This window comes from Danio aesculapii, chromosome 17 (assembly GCF_903798145.1).
Source record: "Danio aesculapii chromosome 17, fDanAes4.1, whole genome shotgun sequence".
In the NCBI taxonomy this organism is placed as follows: Eukaryota; Metazoa; Chordata; class Actinopteri; order Cypriniformes; family Danionidae; genus Danio; species Danio aesculapii.
The window spans coordinates 18253618-18273842 of record NC_079451.1 but is presented as its reverse complement, the minus strand read 5'-3'; the positions used below and the strand labels follow the sequence as shown (position 1 = coordinate 18273842).

General features: G+C 33.4%; 1 protein-coding gene across 7 annotated transcripts in view; it reads left to right on the top strand.

The window, feature by feature from the left end:
* Window positions 1-20225, top strand: part of gphna (gephyrin a) — a 194389-nt gene that overhangs the window by 126134 nt on the left and 48030 nt on the right. For 3 of the 7 annotated variants that reach the window (XM_056477363.1, XM_056477359.1, XM_056477361.1), the window contains 2 exons: window positions 12059-12100; window positions 14142-14216. The exons of 2 other annotated variants lie outside the window; for them this stretch is intronic. In XM_056477363.1, coding sequence (XP_056333338.1) covers window positions 12059-12100; window positions 14142-14216 — 117 coding nt within the window. The remainder of the gene's footprint in view (window positions 1-12058; window positions 12101-14141; window positions 14217-20225) is intronic. 2 more of the 7 variants (XM_056477362.1, XM_056477360.1) reach the window with 1 other exon arrangement.

Below are 20225 nucleotides of genomic sequence, written 5' to 3'. Positions count from 1 at the left end.
GTATGTGTGTGAATGCAAAAGTGTATGGGTGTTTCCCAGTGTTGGGTGGCAGCTGTAAGGGCATCCGCTGCATAAAACATATGCTGGATAAGTTGGCGGTTCATTCCTCTGTGGCAACTGCTGATTAATAAAGGGACTAAGCTAAAACGAAAATCAATATAATATAATATAATATAATATAATATAATATAATATAATATAATTTGTTATAAAATTAAAAGTTATAATAGTTAAAAGTTATAAAATGTTTGGGAGAGTAACGAGTAACTAACAACTTTAATGAAAGTGTTAAGATAATACCAGACAAAGATTGAAGAAACTGAGGACATATACATTTATGATGAAAAACTAAAAAAGTCACAGGTGAACATAATCAGTGAACCACTGAGTAACCATAGATATAACCGAAATAAACTTTTAAAAAAGGAACAGGAAAAACTAATATTAGTTAACTTGAAGGTACACACTGAAATAATCGATTCCTCTATAGGTGTAGTAATAGGAGTGTAACTACATTGAAATGGGTCGATATATTGATCAAATGATATATTCATTATTTGCTAAAATAGTGGTACCTCCAATTTTTTTATTTTGACACTCAACATCTTTGTGTTCATCAATGCATTTACACTAAAGCATGCATTGTAGTGTTGTTTACGCATGCATGCCTCATCGCGATGCAGCAACTGCAGCTAAATGGATGTGTGCATGGTAAGGGCAGCCTGGGCGTTTCCGGTGAACTGTCATGTCATCCTGTACTTGCTGCGTTTAAGATCTGGCTTGCTTAAAATCAATGATCTTCACTGCCTGATTGAGACAAGATTCAAAGTGGGCCACATACACACCATGCAAGAAGCCTTACATTATATTGCATTGTGTTGCACCACATCTTTAAAATATTAATCTTTTTTTTTAACACTGTATTTTCTTGCTTTGGTCTATTTAACTTGACCATATTCTAATTATTAACCAAGTATTACACTTTCATTTCTGAAGAAGGAACATCATAAAATTGAAAATAAAGTGTTGCACCGACCTTTCAATGGAAGTTTTTTGTCTGGTCTAAAAATGTTGTACACATATTGTGCATATATAACACGCTTTTTTTACTTATATTTTTCTATATTATTTATAAAAATAAAAAAAACTAAGGGTAGCACGGTGGCTCAGTGGGTAGCACAATTGCCTCACAGCAAGAAGGTCGCTGGTTCGAGCCCCGGTTGGGTCAGTTGGCGTTTCTGTGCGGAGTTTGCATGTTCTCCTCATGTTCGCGTGGGTTTCCAACTATTCCAGCATATGTTTTATGCAGTGCATGCCCTTCCAGCCGCAACCCAGTACTGGGAAACACCCATACACACTCATTCACACACATACACTATGGCTAATTTAGTTCATCCAATTCACCTTAAGCGCATGTCTTTAGACTGTGGGGGAAACTTCAGCATCCGGAGGAAACCCACGCCAACACGGGGAGAACATGCAAACTCCACCCAAAAATGCCAACTGACCCAGCTGCGACTCTAACTGGGACTTCTTGCTGTGAGCCGACAGTGCTAACTATTGAGCCACCGTGCCGCCAATATATTACTCTATATAATATATTAATATTGATTTATAAAGTGATATACCACTGAATGGACTCTAAGCAAAATTAATCCATAATTTTTGAATAAACAATAGATATTGTATTCCTGGTCGAGTATCAATATCATATCGTATTGTATCATGACAAGGTGTCCGATTAAGTGTGCAAGTTCATTATTTTAAATGGAGACTTGCACATGCAAATAGGGAATGACAGGCTCGCTTTTTTCACACACACCTAGTTGAAAACATCTCAACTTTTCAGAATGCCACAAATGCACTAGAACCAATCAATCAGTTACATACGCGAATGGAATATACACATTTCAGTAATAACAGTAAACTAATTACCTCAGTAAAACACACAGGCCATAAACACTGCAGTACTTTATGCTTTTAAAAATTACAATTTTTAAAAAGCAGCTTCAGAAAGAGTTTGTCGGTGGTGGATCTTTGAATCGCGTTGGTTGATGGTAGCTTAGCAATGCCAGACGCCATGTGACCATGAGCTCAGAATTGCTTTGAAATTGTTGAAGGAAGAGCACCCGGAGGAAACCCACGCGATCACGGGGAGAACATGCAAACTCCACACAGAAATGCCAACTGAACCAGCAACCTTCTTGCTGTGTAAGGTGTTGCTACCCACTGCGCCACCGTGACGCCCATTATATTATATTATATTATATTATATTATATTATATTATATTATATTATATTATATTATATTATATTATATTATATTATATTATATTATATTAATATCATATCGTATCATGACAAGGTGTCCGATTAAAACATCAGCATACATACATAATCATTTTAGTAATGTGTAATAATTCATCTAACATGTCTTTTGTTTACATTGCACTGAAAGCCACGTACAACTCACGCCGCTACTCACGCGCATCGCTCCGCATCGCTATTATATTATATTAAACCATTTTGAGTCCACTTTATCTCCATAAAATGGGTTTTTATTATATTATGGATATTATGGATATGATGCACTTCATGCTTCATTCCGACTACTTATGTCGGTTGTGATATGGAATAAATACTGACGCTTTTTTTTTTTTATCTGAATCTGTATTTTCCAGCCTCACTATATTGGCACAAGCAAGCTTTAGCTTCAAACAGTTGCAAATATGGCAGAGGCGAGTGAAGTTGATTTTGACCATGCTTAAATTTCATTTAGATCGATGTAATGCTACGGCAGCTTTACTGACGACTTTGAGTTTCACTATGTGGCGCGACAGGAGTTTGAACAGCGGATAACAAACAGGAAAAGCAGTGCTGTGTCACATTAAATTCTTACGTTTGTTCAAGTTAAGCAAATTCGGCAGCATACATGCATACGGTTGTCAACACTTATTTTTTGGTTTCTAGCTCGAGCATACGCAGGTCATAGTGTCATGTCTGATGTCATCTGTACTTTGCTTCAGTTTGCAATGGTAGATTCTGTTTTGAAAATGAACCAATATAAATGAAACAGACACTACCATTGTAAACGATATAACATAAACTCTGAAAGCTACACCATGAAACTAGTATTTAATTATTAGTTGAGGGATTTGTTGCATATTTTGCATCCCTGTTGTATTATAGTATGCAAATATTTGTTGTTATTCAAATGTCGCAGTACTTTAGATGAATTTCTCTACAGATAACTGCCACAGATGATAAGAGCAGCACTTTAATGGCACTGGTTTCATGATAGAATCAAAGCACTTCATCTCTAGTGATTCTCAGCGTGTGTGTAAGATGATGTATGATGATATGAAATAGCGGCAGTATTAGACAGAGGCAGAAAGACTAAGATTGAAGCTCACCCTGCGCTTCGCTGGCTGGAGTTGTGTGGCCGCTCGGGGGACAGTGAGTGTGTTGTGTGTTCACTGAGGCAAGTGTGTGCTGTGTTCAGTGGTGTGTGTGTGTTTCCAGGGCAGGGTGAACTGAGGAGACTGCCTGCAGGGGCTGAAACACAGGGGCTGACACACATGGAGGAAATAAAAATAAGACACTGTAATTAAAGAAGGGTGTTAATACTGAAATATAGTCACATGTTTCATAACCAGAAACAATAAAAACAAAAATAATTATTTCTGTATGAATGTTTTCATGATCGTATGAACTATTATGTCTTTAATTTATTTGTTTATGTGGCTACTTGGCTCATTATTTTTGTTTTTCGGATGCTACCCATTTTATTGGAGAGTAAAATGTTTCAAACCAGTCATACCATTATCAAAACAAAACAAACAAATAAAAACGTTGTTTACTGGTTGCGTTAGGGGCCGATCACACCGAACGTGCTTTTTGCGTTAAGAGGCGCATCTTTTGAATGGTTTACTAACGGCCAAGAGCGTTTTGTGTGCTGCTTATGCGCCCAGCTTGCATCGCATTTTAACTGCCTGCTCTGCCTCACATTTTTACCATTACGTGCTGTGCATTCGCAGTTGAAAAATTAAACTAAGCAGAAAAAGTTAAGGCAAGGAGCATTGAATTACTAAGAGGCGACACTCTGTTGCTATTTGGGAAACAGCCACTAGATGTCCCTAGTGTCACGCAGCTGCCATTTTGGAATGAAAACTCCAATAAGGCAACAGCACGGATAACTAATGTTGGACAGAATGAATCAAAATATTGAGTTAAATATGAGTTAAAGTAGTATACTGTATATCAGGGCTATTCATTTGGCGGCCCGTGGGCCGAACTTGGCCCGCGAGGCAATTTGTTCTGGCACTCCACATAGTGTGACAAGACATCAGAAATAAATATGTTCAGTCGAAAAATGACCGCTATAGTTATGAAGTGACAATCGTCTGTTCAATACAGCACGAGCTGCAGTTAAAGTCTGCGCAGAGAGTGAGTCAAGTGACGTTAAACGAGTGGCGTGAGCAGCCGAAAACATTTGGATACTTAAGCTTAAAGGCTTTTCAACGGCGCGTTTCAGTTGCACGGAATGAAACCGCTGCAACTAAACAAAGTTATGCCACCTGTGCGCTAGTTTAAAGGTTCGAGCTTATACACCAGTGCTAATACGCACACACTGAGTTAACTATAGCAGTGGGCCATTCACATATCGTGTCTTTTCCGTGTGCAAGTTCGTTATTTTCAATGTAAGAATATATGCCAATATGCATGCGCAAGCGGATCGATGCGCTTGTGCCTTCCAGACACCAAGTAGAAGACCTCTCACGTCGTAGCAGCGAGAGTTAAATGTAATATAAAGCAGTACAACCAAAATCTATAATTGTTGCATCCCTGATTGTTATGCAGTTCAAAACATAACATATGAATGTGTCTGAATGTAGAAGAAGCCTACTTGAGCATTGCACTGCTTTTGTTGTGCTTTGAAATAAAACATTTGAATGTTTGTAAAAAAGCCACATTTTACAATGCAGTGATATTATGTAGTTTCAAAATACAACATATTAACGTTTTAATGTAGAAAAATCTAAAGTGGGTGACTTAAGGAGCAAAAATACAACATATGGGCTCTTATATGCTGTTGCGTCATCACTTATATTGTAAGTCATATCTCTCCGGCCCCTCATTTGGGATGCTTTTCATGAACTGGCCCCCATGACAACTAATTGAACAGCCCTGCTGTATATACATGCTCTCAGCATAAATGAGTACACCCCCTTCTTTGAAAAGTAACATTTTTTCAGTTTGTATGGCCTCCATGATTTTTAATGACAGCAACATTTCTATGAATGAACAAATTGGCTTCATTTTGCAACATCTATCTTTTCTATTCTTGAAAAAGAGATGCTCAACTTAATGTCTTTCTTCAGAATTCCCCATATGTGTTCAATTGGATTCAGATCAGGAGACATATTTATAATAATATAATATAATATTACATAAAAGCTTTATTAGTCTTTCATTAGCAGACAACACTGGGAAAAAACTAATATAACATAATACTGCAAAAAAAAGTGTACTGTCAGTCTGTTATAAACATACCATTCATTTTGAAAGTCTTGTTAATTTAATTGTCAGTATTAATTTGTATGCTAGAGGGAAAAATATTCAATTAATTTAAAGTAATTTCACATAAATGTGACAGTCTGTGAAATAAACTATTAAAAGTGCTGATGATCACCAGTCTTGTGATTTGTAAGTGTTGTATTGTCGTTTTTCAGGTTGTATTTCAGCTTTGAAGCACTTTTTAAATAAATAAATAAAAAACAAAGCAGCTGCTTGCCATCGCGACAGCAATAAGACCCAGTGGACTGCTGATTGCTTTCACTCCAAAATGGTGGAATCTCAGGGCTATTGTTGGGCACTTCTGTTGCAATGGAACACTCTATTGAGTGTTGCCTCTTGGTGATTTTAAGTTCTTTGGTTGAGGCAAAGCGCTTAGAATCACCAAGAGGCGACACTCAATGGAATGTTTCATTGCAACAAAAGTGCCCAGCAACAGCCCCGTGATTCTGCCATTTTGGAGTTAAAGCGATCGGCTGTCCATTGGATCTGATTGCAGCTGCTTTGTTTTTTTGATTTATTTATTTAAAAAGCGGATTAAAGCTGACGTACAACCTAAAAGACGACAATACAACATTTACCATGACAATCGTCAGCACTTTTAATAGTTTATTTTACAGACTTGTAATCTGCTGTTGTTCTATTGGAATTTTCATTCCAAAATGGCCACCGCGTGACCCTAGCGGCATCTAGTGGCTGTTTCCCAAACAACAACAGAGTGTCGCCTCCTGGTGATTCTATGCTCTTTGGTTGAGATGACGGCAGTGTTTGTGTTGTCAAGACAACTAAGGATACTTTTAAAGATGAAGGAGAGACTTGTAGTTGCTGTTTCAAGTTATCCAGAGCTGTATGACTTGACAAATCTTGAATATCACAATATTATTAAATATTACAGTTACAACATCAACAGCAACACTCACACACAATTCGGAGCTGATTCAGTCATTGCGTAGTGGCAAAAAAGAACACGGCGCTTCTTTTTTTTTTCTTGTCAACAAAAAAGGCAGTGTCGTGTGCCTCGCGTTTTTGGAAGGTAAAAGCGTGTTCAGTGTAATCGGCTTCTTCGACTTTTATTGAATGCATTCATGGATTGCATAATAAGTTGCGGTCTAGTTTAACCTTATTTTGTCTATTTTCTATTTTTTTTAATTGTTTTGTCATGGTGTTTTCTTTTGTTGTGCTTTGATTTAAAACATATATATATATATATATATATATATATATATATATATATATATATATATATATATATATATATATATATATATATATATATATATATATATATATATATATATATATATATATATATATATATATATATATATATATATATATATATATATATATTTGTGTTGTTGTGATATTCCATGTTTTGATTTGAGCTTGGTTTCATTTGGTTGTATTGAGCTGTGGTTTGCTTTCTGCTTTTTGTTTATTGTTTTCTGTTCTATTTTGTGTCATTTTGTTGTTTTGCTTTTTGTGGTTTTGTTTTGTTTAATTTATTTTCTTTTTATTTAATTTAAATATTTGTGATATGTGCTGTTTTATTCATTTATTTGCTTATTTTTGTTTGCTTTTTGTTTGTTTTTTTTGTTGTGGTTTGTTGTGTTTTACTTTTGCTTTTCTTTTTGTAGTTTTGATTCCTTTTTGTTTTGTATATTCTTTATTTTGTTTATTTGCTTTTTATTTTTGTTTGGTTTTTGCTTTTTATTTTGTTGTTATGTTTTTGTTTGACCTTTTTTGTGTTGAGCTATGGTTTGTTTTCAGCTTTGCCTTTGTTTTTTCTGCTCTGTTTTGTTTGTTTTTGTTGCTTTGCTTGTGGTTGTGTTTAGTTTCATTTCTTTTTTCTTTATTAAATTTAATTTGTGCTATGTGCTGTTTTATTCTTTTATTTGCTTTGTTTTATTTTTGTTTGCTCTTTATTTGTTTTTTTCTGTTCTGGTTTGTTGTGTTACTTTTTTACTTTGCTTTTTGAAGTTTTGTTTAATTTTAATTTATTTGTTTTGTTTTGTTTGCTTTAGATTTTTGTTTAATTTGACCTATTTATGCTTTTTGTAGTTTTGTTTCATTGTATGTTATTTTTGTTTTGTTTTATTGTTTGATTTTGTTGTTATGATTTTGTTTTTGTTTTACCTTTTTGTTTTAGAAAGCAAATACCTTCATCATGAATAATCAGAATAAACAAGTCACACACAAATATCAAACATGCAACTATTTAGGGCTGCACGATAAAATCTGACATTGTTATATATATATATATATATATATATATATATATATATATATATATATATATATATATATATATATATATATATATATATATATATATATAGATATATATATATAGATATATATATACATATAGATATATATATATAGATATATATACATATAGATATATATATCTATATATATAGATATCATAATATATTTTTTAATAATAATATATTTTTTATATATTTTAATAATTTTTATAATATATAATTACACCAGATGACTTGAAAACTGCTATTTAGAAAGAATTTATTAATTGTCGAAATAAAAGTGCAATAAAAAGTGTTTTTTGGGTATTCATGGCAGTCAAATAGTCTTCTGGTTCAGAATTTGATTAATCAAATGCAAAATGACACTGCAAAAGTCTGTACTGTATAAATAATTCAATAAAATAATTCTTTATTAAAGTTACAAATGGTAAAATGTCTCGTCTAAAGTAAGAAATTATCTCTGTATACTTTGAACACTGTCAGGCCTTAAACTCATGCAAATGAAAAACTTTTACTCCATTATAGTTAAACTCACCAATGTGTCTGTTACTCCTGGTCAACTATAATGCTATAATCAGATCCTGCGATGTGACTATTGCGGATGTGCACATTGTGATATCAATGCTAAAACGATATATTGTGCAGTCCTATCTTCTTTAACAATAAAGCAAATTATTTAGTCTGTGTGTGTCTGTGTGTGTGTTGGTCTGAGAGACAGTTTACCTGGCTCACCCTCTCTGGAAGTGTAATGAATGAACATTGACAGTCGGATGACCCTTTGCCCTGAGCCCCACTGCACCTCTACCTCCTCTCTCTGTTCGATTGATGAATGGAGAGGAGATTGAAGGTCAGCTGAAGGGGAGAACAGGCCGTTACTCCACAGCCCTGTCATTGAATCTGACAGGTGTGTGACAGTGGTGGAGGAGATACATATTGCATCTGGCAGGGTCTCTGCATTTAATTTAATCATTAATATGTATGTGTGTGTCTGCGTTGTTAAAGAATGGCGCAGGGAATCAAGGACATTTCATGGTTTACTGTAGACTTGATTGATTTTTATTTTACACTAACTTTGTGTCTATTTCTATATTTTCATCAGTCCATACTTTATCTTTTGTATACTTCAGGTTCTGTTTGTATAAAGTTTGCACACAAACACATGAGGCATGAGAGTAATTCACACTTTATTTATTCACATTGTGGGTTGAGCTGAATATTGTTTGTATGTTAAAGGGGTGGTCCACTACGATATCATATTTTAAACTTTAGTTGATGTGTAATGTAGCTGTGTGAACATAAACAGCATCTCTGAATGTAAGACGCTCAAAGTTCAATGCAAAGGGAGGCCTTGGTTTTTACAGAGTTAGCTTAGCAAAACCTACAATGAACGAATTTTGGGGACTACAAAAAAATACTTCCAGGCCTTGTGAGATCACATGCGTACTTTTACCGCGCACACACACTGCGCAGCTAAGGGGCGTGGCCAGAGGGGGTGTAATGTTACAGCAGAGAAAGCTGAAATGGCGTCCAAACGCTGCTATTTCCACAGAGCTTCTTCTGTTTCTGTATTTGGGCTTTGAAATGACACGACACAAAGAGAAAAGTGCTTAGTTCAATATTAATTATGTTCCAGAGAATTATAAAATACATAGCAAGCATGATTTGACAAAACACAGCTTCCAGAATCTCTCCCAGTTCAGTGCTGGATTCGGTTAAAATCTCCTCAAAGGAGCAGCTCCAACAAGCAGAAGCTGTAGCCTGTGAGTTTTATTTGTTAAAATTGATCATGACATGTAGTGTCTAGCCTTAATGGTATGTTGTAGCAAAGATGTAAACAACTGGAAATGCTGTTTGGCACCGCTAAAAACTTAGCTACAAATTCATATTTATCAGTCAAACTGCTGTAAACACACACACACACACACACACACACACACACACACGCACGCACACACACACACACACACACACACTCTACAGAGAATAAGCATCAGAGAAAAATAAAAATAAACATTGGTCTCGCGCACATGCGCTTCTCGTGTTACACGCATCTACAGACAGTTCACACACGCACACGCACACACACGCACACTATGGCGATCTCTCTCTTAAAGGAGCCGCACTCCATTTTCACTCGTTACAGACACTTGTCAGATGTTATTTTAAAGCGCGGACATGAGGTTGACTGACTGTTTACACAGCACAAAAGCGCGTGCTTGAAAGGGTGTGACGTGGAGGCGATCTGGGAATCACAGCACATTATGATCAGAGCCTCTTGAGGGCGGGCCTTTCTATATAATGTGATTTCCTTCAAGTGAAGCATGAGCACACATTGCTTTGCATCTTATAAACACAACCAAGCCTTAAAATTACATTCTGGACCACCCCTTTAAGGAATCAACATGTTTCTGAATGTCTTTTTGTAGTTTAGTTTCTTTAAATGTAGTGAGGGAGTTGTGGGTTGTGAATGTTAAGAGCATGTCAGTGGGTAGACTTTATTATTAAAGAGCTAGGAAAATTTTGTTTTCCAATATTTGTGCTTTGTAAAATATAGAACTATGCTTTCAAGGGATAGTTGAAGATTCTGCCATCATTTATTCATCCTCATGTTGATTAAAATCCACATGACTTTCTTCTTTAAGAGAAATGCTTAAGAATGTAGTAAGTCTTTATTAAAGCATGTAAGTCTTATTAGTACATTTTAGTATATTTTACTGTATATTTAATTTTATTTTAGTTAGTATATTTTTATTTATTGATTTGTTTGTTCTAAATAGGCATTTTTATTTATTCATTATTTTAATTTTGTTTTTTGTTTGGTTTCAGTTTAGTTTTATTTAGTTTTATTTAATTTAATTTTTTTGTTTAGTTGTTTTATTTAGTTTTATTTTATTTAGTTTTGTTTCATTTTTGTTTTTGTTTAGTTTTTCTTTTGTTGTTTTGTTTTGTTTTGTTTTGTAGTATTTTAGTTTTGTTTTCTTTTGTTTTATTTTATTTAGTTTAGTTTTATTTCATTTAGTTATTTAGTTTAGTTTTTTGTTTTTATTTATTTTTATTTAGTTTAGTTTAGTTTTATTTAGTTTTAGTTTTAGTTTAGTTTTGTTGTTTAGTTTTGTTGTTTTTTAGTTTTTTTGTTTAATTTAGTTTAGTCTATTTAGTTATTTTATTATATTTTATTTTTTGTTTTATTTTATTTAGTTTTGTTTCATTTTTGTTTTGTTTTGTTTGCTTTTATTTTAGTTTTTATTTTTGTTTAGTTTTCTTTTGTTTTATTTTATTTAGTTTAGTTTTATTTCATTTAGTTATTTAGTTTAGTTTTTTGTTTTATTTATTTTTATTTAGTTTAGTTTAGTTTTATTTAGTTTTAGTTTAGTTTTGTTGTTTAGTTTTGTTGTTTTTTTGTTTAATTTAGTTTAGTCTTTTATTTAGTTTTGTTTCATTTTTGTTTTGTTTTGTTTGCTTTTATTTTAGTTTTTATTTTTGTTTAGTTTTCTTTTGTTTTGTTTTGTATTATTTTAGTTTAGTTTTCTTGAGTTTAGTTTAGTTTTATTTAGTTTTGTTTAGTTTAGTTTTAAATTATATATTTTCTATTAGTATTTTGCCTTGATTGTATTACATTTTTGTTTGTTTTTTTCCTTTTTGTTTTTCCTTAATTTGTTTAATTGTTTTTTTGTTTGTTTTTGTTTTGCTTTTTGTATTTCTTTTTCTCCTATCTTTTATTTTGCCTTACTTTGTTTTTTTTCTTCTTTTTGTTTGTTTGTATTTCATTTTTTTTTTGCTATTTAATTTCTGTTTTGTTCTATTTCTTCTGTTCCTTTCTTCTATTTTTATCTGATTCACTTTTACAACTTGAAAAATATGCAAATGCATTTCTCCTTTTGTGTTCAGTGGATTAAAGAATGTTTTGCAAGCTTACACAAGCATTTATTATAAATATAAATAATATATTATATTTTTGGAGTGACCTCCATATCTCCATATCTAATTAGTAGCATGCTATATTTCATGTCTAAAGTGAGTCTCACTTTAGAAATGTGTGCAGTTGTGTCCAGGAAATCTGGCAGTGTTTTTTTTCCTGCATCCTCTGTCTCGAATGTTACCCTCTAGAAGTCCGGCCCTGTACTCGCTTTACAAATGCTGTTTGTATGTGTTTGCCCTGCTCATGGCTGCCGTGTTAACCCTGGTCTTCCCTGTTCCCTCTCTCCCTGCACCAGGCCCGGCTCACCTCCTGCTCATCCACTTATAGTGTCACAGAGGTACAGCATGTTTTAACACAGCACCGCCCGTCACCCTGCGTTTAACCACGCCCCCTCTCCGAGACCCAGACAATCATTGCTCAACATCACCCTGTGATTAACCACGCCCCTCTCAGAGACTCGGCCAATCATTACTCAGTCATCTCACACATGCACAAGCTCATCCATGTGGAGCAAGTCATTTCTTCACCTTCAGTAGAGCCTCATAGTTTGTTTGGTGTGTTGGAGTGTGAGGATTGTGTGTGCTTCAGTTCATTAGATTCTCATTGGTTATGAGCTACTGCACCATATACAGTATAAGGATAAAGTGATGAGATTTGTTAATTGAATAAATGTGCAAGATGAAGTGTAGCATTTCATCATTTCTATATTAGCAGAAAGCTGCTGTAAGCAATGTTTTTAAATATTACTTCCACCTTATTATTATTATGATGATGATGATTATGATTATTATTATTATTATAATTATTATAAATAAAGTTAGGCAATTTACAGTCATATAATAATAATAATAGCAATAATAATAATAATAATAATAATAATAATAATAATAATAATAATCAATTTATTATTATTATTATTATTATTATATGACTGTCAACTGTCTAATATGATTTATAATAATAATAATAATAATAATAATTTTTATTATTATTATTATTATTTTTGCTATTATTATTATTATTGCTATTATTATTATTATTATTATTATTATTATTATTATTATAACTATTAATTTAATTATATTAATCAATTGTCTAACATTATCTGTAATAATAATTACTATTATTAATGTTGTTGTTATTATTATTATTATTATTATTATTATTATTATTATTATTATTATTTGACTGTACATTGTCTAACATTATCTATAATAATTTTAACTGGATTAATCTCAAACTTTAAATTGGCTTACATTTTGAATTTAAGTGTTAATAGATAATAATAATAATAATAATAATAATAATAATAATAATAATAATAATAATAATAATAATAATAGTAATAATAATAAGTAGAAGAAGAAAAAATAATAAATATTTAATGTTGTTGTTGTTATTATTATTACTAATAAACTATAAGCTCTAACATATTTTTAAAAAATGTTTGTAAAATGTTGAAAAAGTATAAAATAATCATCATATTTTATAAAATTTTGACAGTTTTAACAGGCTTTATTATTTAAAAAAGTTTTAAAAACTTCGCTTTGCAGTGTCTTTGTTACATTTTCCATATATTTATTGTACTCTTAAAAATACATCAAAATGCATATTATAAAATTATGCATAACGCATCATTTAACCCTGAACAGGTCTGGTCAAAAGCCTTAAGCCATAAGCATTAATAGTAAACATGATGTAAGATTTTGGCAAACATGTGCATGGAGGCTGAATTGCTTACTGCAGCTTTATTAGCCACCAAATGAACACTTTTGAAGACTTAAAAGCATTGTTCACCTAAAAATGAAAGTGAGTGTTCCAGGCATCTTTTCCTATTAAAACACTAAATAAGATATTTTGAATTATGTTGAAAACAGATGGTCATTGACACCCATAATATAGGAATAAAATTACCATGGAAATCGTTGGCTACCAGTTTTCCAACATTCTTCAAAATATCTTTTTTCTCTTTGGTGAACATTAAAAAGAAACTCCTCTTAAAGGGTTTTAAACAAGTACAGTGTGACTAAACCACGATCTGATTTTAATTTTTGGGCGCACTGTCCCTTTAAGACGTTGTTTTACTGTATCTCTCATGATGCTGTACTTTTCTGCAACGCTTCCAGTTTCACCAAAGTTGGAGGGCTTACAGAAACGAGCTTGTTTTGTTGTAGATCAGATGAAAGATGAGCGTAACACAGAGACATGCTGCAGCTGCTTTGCTCCTCTTGAGTTGCGTAGTAGTAGTGGGATTATTTTGCTCTTATGACTTTCAGCCTTATTCCCCCTCATGTCCTCCACATCAGTGTTAGCTGAGAGTGTGAATGTGTGTGCGCGTGTGTGTTTGAGGTGAGTTACTGTCCTATGGCTTCCTCCAGGCCTCACGGAGAGAGTTCAGGGCTCACCTGGATGATGTCATCTCGCACAAGTCAAGGTACTCTACCTTGGACCAGGTAAACAGACCACCCTTTCTGCCCTACTCTTCACATTAACCAGCACTCAGTCAGTCACACATACACACATTTAGAGTGAAGTCTTCCCTCAGAGTGTTGCACGTGGCCCACAGCTGAATGATCATGTACTGTAGCAGCAGGCCACTTTGTTTTGCTATAGCCTTGATTTCTTGTCTAAATCTCTCTCTCTCTTTCTCCTTTCTCTTGTTCTCTTTTTCTCTCTCTCTTTGTTGTTCTTTTCCAAATCCTGATGAACTGTCCTTGCTTCAGATTTGGCTAAATATATTTTTAAAAACATATTTAATATTTCTTTAGCAGTTTGCAAATTACTACAGACTATACCTGACAAAAGTCTTGTCGCCTATCCAAGTTTTAGGAACAACAAATAATAACTTGACTTCTAGTTGGTCATTTGGTATCAGAAGTGGCTTATATAAAGGGCAAAGGCCTCTAGATTACGCTTATTTTACCAAAATAAAATATGATCATGCCTTGATTTCTAATTCTTTGATTAGGACAGTAAGGTCTGACTTTGCTTAGACAAACGTCTTGTCACTTAACAGAAATAATGTTCAGTATAGAAAATAAAGTCATGGTGCAGTGGAAAAAGAGTTAATATAGTGTATGACTCCCATGAGCTTGCAGGACTGCATCCATACATCTCTGCAATGACTCAACTTCTTAATATAGTCATCTGGAATGGCAAAAAAAGCGTTCCTGCAGGACTCCCAAAGGTCATCAAGATTATTTGATTCATATTCTTGCCACAGACATGCTCAATAATGTTCAGATCTGGTGAGTGGGATGGCCAATCCTGGAGCACCTTGACCTTCTTTGCTTTCAGGAACTTTTATATGAGAAGGAACGCTATCCTGCTAAAGAATTTGACCCATACTGAATGTAACCCCAAACCATGACTTTTCCTTCACCAAACTTGACTGATTTCTATGAGAATCTTTGGTCCATGCAGGATCCAATAGGTCTTCTTCAGTATTTGTGATGATTGGGATGCAGCTTAACAGATGATTAATTTGAAAAATCTACCTTCTGCCATTTTTCCAAATGAAGTCAATTATTATTTGTTGCTTTTACAACTGGGATCGATGACAAGACTTTTGTCAGGAAGTGTATATCAATCATGTAAGCACAGCAAACATTGTACACCCCAATTTCCTTTCATCACTCCATCTCTATCTATATATATCATTTTAAAACATTTTTAAAAATATCAATCAATCAATCAAACTTGATTTATATAGTGCCTTATTATAACCAAGAGGCTGCCCAAAGTGCTTTACAGTATTAAAAACACAAATTAAACATTAAAACATATAAAATATAATTAAAATAAATATAAGAAAACAGCATTTTGTACTATCGAATATCAAAAGCAAGTCTATTAAATTGAACAAAATATAATCAAGCAGGTAAATGGCGTTTTCCAAGTCTGCAAAAGAGATCGGGATATTACCCTAGTCAGAGCTTGTTAGATTTGACTGAATCTTTTTCTATTGTTACTTTTTTTTTTTTTTTTTTTACAATATTTTTATATAATTTTTTTCAGTTTACATATTACTACAAGTTACATAGTATATAGCAATCATGTAAGCACAGTAAACATTTTACATCCCAATTGCCTTCCTATCACCCCATACACAAAGGGAAAAATGCACATAAATATAGAAAAAAAAACTGTCTGTGCCAATAGACTAGTGGTTAAGGACATCGACATAGCACCATGGGGCTCACAGCGACCTGAGTTTGATTCCCAGCTCAAGGTCCTCTGCCAACCCTTCCACTCTCTCCGCTCATCATCATTCAGAGCTCATTCTGCCTGTCGTTGGATGAAAGAAGCTTAGATGGACAAATAGGAGGAGGGGAGGAATAAAAAGTGCAGATGTACAGTTTTCCTTGCCTTAATGTACATTACTTTGTAAAAAAAAATGTCTGGTTTGCAGAATTGTAGTGCGTGGCATCAATTTAAGTGTTTTGAAACAAACAGATGATAAAGTTGTTCAAATAATCTGCAGAAATGACCAAAAATGTTGTATTGAGTACTCATACATGCCTATAAATTGAATATGTAATGCACATGATCACAATCACACTTAATCTTACAGTATTTTTAGTTAATGTGTTTAATCTTTATTTATTTATTTATTTATTTATTTATATTTACACAAGTCTTAGGATAAGTTAATGTAAAAAACCACACAAAAAATAATACAGGGTTTCCAAGCTTTTTGAACGTACTTAAAGGCGCTTGAATTTCAGACATAGATTCATGGCCTGGAAAGTACTTAAAAACAAGCATAGGTCCTTGAAGGCGCTTGTTTTAATAATTTGTTCATGATTTGTACTCAATTGTGAAAAACAGAATGAAAAAAAGAGAGAGAAATTCTTAAATTAGAAATCTTAAATTTAAATCTTGTACAATCACACTGACAAATAAAGCACACGTTATCTCCATTTCTGAAATCTGACCTGAGTTTGATTCCCAGCTCGTGGTCCTCTGACAACCCTTCCACTCTCTCTGCTCCCGATATTTTCCTATCTGTAACCTCCACTGTCCTATCTCAATTAAAGGTGAAAGCCCACTAAAAAATGATAATTAGTAAAAAATTTTACTCTATATTTAACTAGATATGTTTTAAATATAAATATAGCTATGAACAAAAGTGGAAACATTTCTATGAACTATTTTTTTCCACTCAAAAATGACATTCTGACAAAATAACTAATGTATTTATTAATGAACTGTTTTAAAGTTTAAATATTGATATTTTGTTTTATTATTTTAAGGAACTAATAGACCTACATGAATAATCTGCCTCATTTTTGGAGTAGCGTAGTCTTTATAAAGCCTTATGATACTGTCTAGGTAGGAAGCTCACTAGGTTTTGGAACAGAACCTCTCTCTTTGTCTTTCTCTTTCTCCCTCTCTCTCTCCGAGTTAATAAAACGGCTCACCAGCACTACAGCTGTTAGTCCCCGTACTGTCTTATCAATCATTTCTGATTGGTTAATCACAGAGCGGAGTTCCTCTTATTGGGCCTGACACTCACTTGTTAATAATTCATTCCTCATTGCTGTTCCCCAATTACTCCATCTTCATTTCACCGCTTGAGGATTAATTCTCATCTGGCCGTGTGCTGACACATCATTCTCCATCCTTTCTTGTGTACGCGTGTGTGTTTGTGAGCACGTGTTTTCAGTCCACTGACTTCTTTAGTCCGCCTCTGATTTAAAGAGACCTGATGGCTCTGCATTGCGTTCATTGCCTCCGTCCATTCCTTCAGTCTTCCCTGTTATCACTGGTTGCCTCTCATCTTCATTCAGGGCTCATTCGGTCTGTCGATGGATGAAAGAAGCTTAGATGGACAAATAGGAGAAGGGGAGGAATAAAAAAAAAAGTGCAGATGTACAGTTTTCCTTGCCTTGATGTACATGAGTTTGTTAAAAAATGTCTGGTTTGCAGAATTCTGCTAGTACACTGCATCAGTTTAAGTGTTTTGAAACGCAAACAGATGATAAAGTTGTTAAAATAATCTGCAGAAATGACCAAAAATGTTAAATGAAGTACTCGTACATGCCTATAAACTGAATATGTAATACACGTGATCACAATTAATCTTACAGTATCTTTAGTTATTGTGATTAATCTTTATTTATTACACACAAGTTTTAGGATTTGTTAACCACCGCCAACGTGATTTCACCAAGTAGGACTGTTCATGGATTAACATCTGTGTTGATCCTGCAACAACATTTCAATCAGCCAATCAGAATTAAGGGATCATTTTAATATTTATGTTAAGTTTAGGCTTACGGTTAGGTTTAGGCACTTCTACATGATTGTTATCCAACTATTATTCCCCTCTGATTTTGGGAACAGTTTGTTGTTATGGTTGGATTTAGGGGGAGGGAATAGGTATGGATTACATTTTCCAACAACAATGATGTTTCAGGATCAACATAGATGTTAATCCAGGATTGCGTCGTACTTGGCAAAATCATGAAGTGCAGTTAACCACATTAGTGTTCCCACACTTCTTGAAAGTTCTTAGTAGTGCTTTAATTTCCGGAATGGATTCAAGGCTTTGTTTTAATAATTGTTTATGGTTTTATTTCAGCAGTTATTCTCAATTGTGAAAAACAATGAAAAAAAAAAACGGAGAAATTCTGAAGTTAGAAATCTTAAATTTAAATCTTGTACAAGAACACTGACAAGCACAGCACATTTTATCTCTATTTCAGAAACTGCGTTTGAATATCACCAGTGGTGAATTCAACAAACTTTATTAAAGTTCTTTGAACATGAATTTTCAAAACTGTCATTTTTTTTTGTAAATTTTAAGTGTAACTAAAATTTACTGTAAGGAGTTTCATGGTGTTACATATGCTGGGGTATGAATTACAAAGGTGCTTGAGTTAAAATGAATGGCACTTTAAAAAGTCCTAGAAAGTCCTTGAATGTGCTGTTCGTGAAAGTGTGGGAACTCTGATTATAGTATGCAGGATTTATTCATCTAATGTTTTTACTAATACATAATAAAGACCAAAATTTACTATTAGTTAACAAATGCACTGTGAAGTAATAGGACGATTTGTTTTAACCCTCACTAGGTTCATAATTGATGCAATACAATATAATATTTGAAGCATTAAATAATGAGATAGAATTGTGTTTTTTATTTTTCTACATTTTTTATTTATTATTATATAGTGCATTCATTTTTATATATACACTACCTGACAAAAGTCTTGTCACCTGTCCAAGTTTTAGGAACAACAAATAATAACTTGACTTCTAGCTGATCATTTGGTATCAGAAGTGGCTTATATGAACGGCAAAGGCCTCTAGATTACGCTTATTTTACCAAAATAAAATATGATAATGCTTTGATTTCTAATTCTTTGATTAGGACAGTAAGGTCTGACTTTGCTTAGACAAAGGTCTTGTCACTTATCAGAAATAAAAGGAGTTAATATAGTGTATGACTCCCATAAGCTTGGACAACTGCATCCACACATCTCTGCAATGACTCAAATAACTTAATAATTAAGTAATAATCAATAAATTAATCTGGAATGGCAAAGAAAACATTCTTGCAGGACTCCCAGAGTTCATCAAGATTCTTTGGATTCATCTTCAATGCCTCCTCCTTCATTTTACCCCAGACATGTTCAGTAATGTTCATGTCTGGTGAGTGGGCTGGCCAATCCTGGAGCTCCTTGACCTTCTTTGCTTTCAGTAACTTTGATGTGGAGGCTGAAGTATGAGAAGTGCTCTTCTGTTGAAGAATTTGCCCTCTCCTGTGGTTTGTAATGTTATGGGCAGCACAAATGTCTTGATACCTCAGGCTGTTGATGTTGCCATCCACTCTGCAGATCTCTCACACGCCCCCATACTGAATGTAACCCCAAACCATAATTTTTCCTTTACCAAACTTGACCGATATCTGTGAGAATCTTAAGTCCATCAACTAGAAGTCAAGTTATTATTTGTTGCTCTTACAACTGGGATCAACGACAAGACTTTTGTCAAGGAATTGTATTTACTTTCAGATATAAAATAAAACTACAATTATGTTAATTAATTCACTTTATTATTAGAAATATTGGTCATGTATTTTTCTGATTATGTAAAACAGGGATATAAATAATTAGCTAATTACAAGCAGTGATATGTATTGCTAGAAATTCTCATTTGTATGTTGAAAATAAATGACATAAACCATTTTATAAATGTTTAACATCTCAATTAAGAATATTTAATGAACCATAATGCTTTTCACACCAAAAGCCAGATGAAGTATTCACGCGAGTAGATTAAATACAAAGTCAATGCACATCCGCTAATATAACTTCTGCCGGGCAGTGCGAATGATGCGGAATGTACAGGAATTTTGTGCAGAATTCAACCGTCAGTCGCATCTTCCACTCAAGGTCAAATAATTCAACTTAAGTAGAAAATTAGCTTGAGGTGAAAGACATCCTGTGAGTAAA